The sequence below is a fragment of the Puma concolor genome, chromosome A1 (assembly GCF_028749965.1).
Source record: "Puma concolor isolate L17-30 chromosome A1, mPumCon1.1.hap2, whole genome shotgun sequence".
NCBI lineage: Eukaryota > Metazoa > Chordata > Mammalia > Carnivora > Felidae > Puma > Puma concolor.
This window is the reverse complement of record NC_141667.1, coordinates 154,530,900-154,533,675: the sequence shown is the minus strand read 5'-3', so window position 1 is coordinate 154,533,675 and position 2,776 is coordinate 154,530,900. Positions and strand designations below refer to the sequence as shown.

The following is a 2,776-nucleotide window of genomic DNA, read 5'->3' as shown; positions in this document are numbered from 1 at the left end:
GCAAATCACACTGGATGTGTTCTCAAAAATGATTTGTATTTCTTCTGTTTAGGTAACAGAAATACAATGTGATCTCTGAAAAGACAAAGAACAGTTATGAAGCATAAATTTATTATTAAACTCACAATTACTTTGAACACTTTTCCTAGATGCAACAGGTCATAACAGTCTTTACAGTCATGCATCCATGCAAAATGCTGATTATGCATAAAAACAGATCTATCCAAATAAATAAGCAAAAAAGAAAGCAGGTGACAAATTGCTAGAGAAGTTTTGCAGAGCAATGAAAAGAACAAGAATTTCCCTCATAAATCTCTTGGATACTTTCCAGAAAACTTTTTCTAGCTGTTTCTTTCTTCTGGTATCCCTAAGAAACTTTTATACTGTCTGTATACTACCTAATATTTCTCTCTATTTATAATATTGTTAGAAATAAAAAGAGATTTCATAAGAAGTATGAAGCCTATGGAGTTTCAGTGGCCAGTTTATAGCTATAATAAAATGAAGATGCAATCCTAGATCTTCTATGTTCATATCTAATCTTCTTACTCTTATATGACATAACAAATTAGTTCATGAGATTTTAAGAATGTACTTCTGAAACTGAAGAAAAAATATCAGGCAGGCATTTGATTAAATTATTTAGTTTTTAGACACCAATAAATTATCCAATGGTCTCTAAAATCCAGTCTCAGGATATTCTGTTGGACTTTTTGCTGCTGAAGTCTTCCCACTATAATTAGCCCTGTCAGCTTCTATTGTTCTAGATATTTCTGCTCATGTATGTTTCAAGAAAGATAGCATATAGTTAACAATTGGTGAGATATGTAATTATTTGTACTATATTCCATATATATGTGAATGATGTTCAAATGTTTCAACTCAAAATGGTAATACTGAAATACTTGAATATATTAATTTTTCTTATCTTTTTCTTCTCAACCACTGGCTTCAGTTTAGTGTAGTCATTAATTGCAGAACGTACATCAGAAAATTATATCCATCTGGAGGATAGAAGATATTGCCTGGAAGACAGAACTCCATCATGCTGTATCAGAAGGGAATTCTTGCTATAAAGTTGTATCAAATCAACACACAATCACTAAATCACACACACACACACACACCTGCACACACACACACACACACACACACACACACACACACATCACACATCTCCTGATAAAATCAACCACATTATTTTAATTCCTAGTTGTTCACTCTCTGCAATCTGTGTCATCAAAGAACAATGAATAACAGCATTGTAACTGAGTTTATGATTCTGGGCCTTACCCAAAATCCTGAACTGCAGGGAGTTCTCTTCATTGTCTTTCTCTGCATCTACCTTGTGGCGTTTTTTGGCAATGGGCTAATTATCATTGTTATAATCTATAATACCACCTTGCATACGCCCATGTATGTGTTCCTCCTGGCACTAGCTATTGTGGATATCATCTGTACAACAAGCATTATACCAAAGATGCTGGGGACCATGCTAACATCAGGAAAGAGTATATCATATGGAAGCTGCATGTCCCAGCTCTTCTTCTTCACGTGGTCATTGGGGGCTGAGATGGTACTCTTCACCACAATGGCCTATGACCGTTATGTGGCCATCTGTTTTCCTCTTCGCTACAGCACTATTATGAACCACCATATGTGTGTGGCCTTGCTTAGCATTGCCATGGTTATTGCAGTAACCAATTCTTGGGTACACACAGGTCTCATCCTGAACCTGACTTTCTGTGGGCCAAATAACATTGACCACTTCTTCTGTGAGATACCCCCACTGCTCTCTTTGTCCTGCAGTCCTGTGAGAATTAATGAGGTGATGGTATATGTTGCTGATATTTCCCTGGCCATAGGTGACTTCAGCCTCACCTGCCTGTCTTATGGTTTTATCATTGCTGCCATTCTCCACATCCGCACAGCAGAAGGCAAGAGAAAGGCTTTTTCAACATGTTCATCCCACCTCATAGTTGTGTCCCTTTACTACTGCCCTGTAATCTACACATATATCCGCCCTGCTTCCAGCTACTCATTTGAAAGGGACAAGGTGATAGCTGCACTATATACTCTTGTGACCCCAACATTAAACCCAATTGTGTATAGTTTACGAAACAAGGAGATGCAGACAGGGATTCAGAAAGTCTTTGCATTTTTGAAACATTAGTGGTTTCACAAGAGAATGTCAACTCTCTATTCTAGAATCATCTCCTAGAACATCTTAGATTTTACTGATCATTTATAGGTACTTCCTTCCCAAATTTCTCTACTCCCTCTTCAGAGTGAGAATAATTCATTCCACTGCAAATCACTTTCTTTGCTCCTCATTTCTAAAATGCACTTATTTCTGGAGCATCTGGTGACTCAATTAGCTAAGCCTCTGGCTCTTGGTTTTGGCTCAGGTCATGATCTCACAGTTTCGTGGGTGTGAGCCCCTGCGTTGGGCTCTGTGCTGACAATGAGGATCCTGTTTGGGATTCTCTGTCTCCTTCTCTCTGTGCCACTCTCCCATCATGCTGTCTCTGCCTTTCTTAAAGTAAAATAAACTCTAAAAAAATTAAAATAAAATTCACTTAGTTCTTACCATTTCACTACTGATTTATACTCCTCACTCCACATATTTCTAAATTACTTTCATTCATGAAAACTTTCACAACTACTCCCAGTAAATTTAAAGTGTTTATCTTATTCCTATTCTATTCCGGGCTATCTCATTGTCTCCACAATTTTATATTTTTAGTTTTAACAATGTGTAAAATGTAATATATAT

At 36.9% G+C, this 2,776-nt stretch overlaps 1 protein-coding gene across 1 annotated transcript; it reads left to right on the top strand.

The window, feature by feature from the left end:
- The first annotated feature begins 1,249 nt into the window (after nucleotides 1–1,249).
- On the top strand, nucleotides 1,250–2,173 carry OR13G1 (olfactory receptor family 13 subfamily G member 1). Its single transcript, XM_025920235.1, has one exon. The coding sequence runs from the start codon at nucleotides 1,250–1,252 to the stop codon at nucleotides 2,171–2,173; it is 924 nt and encodes a 307-aa protein (XP_025776020.1).
- Nucleotides 2,174–2,776: the final 603 nt, after the last annotated feature.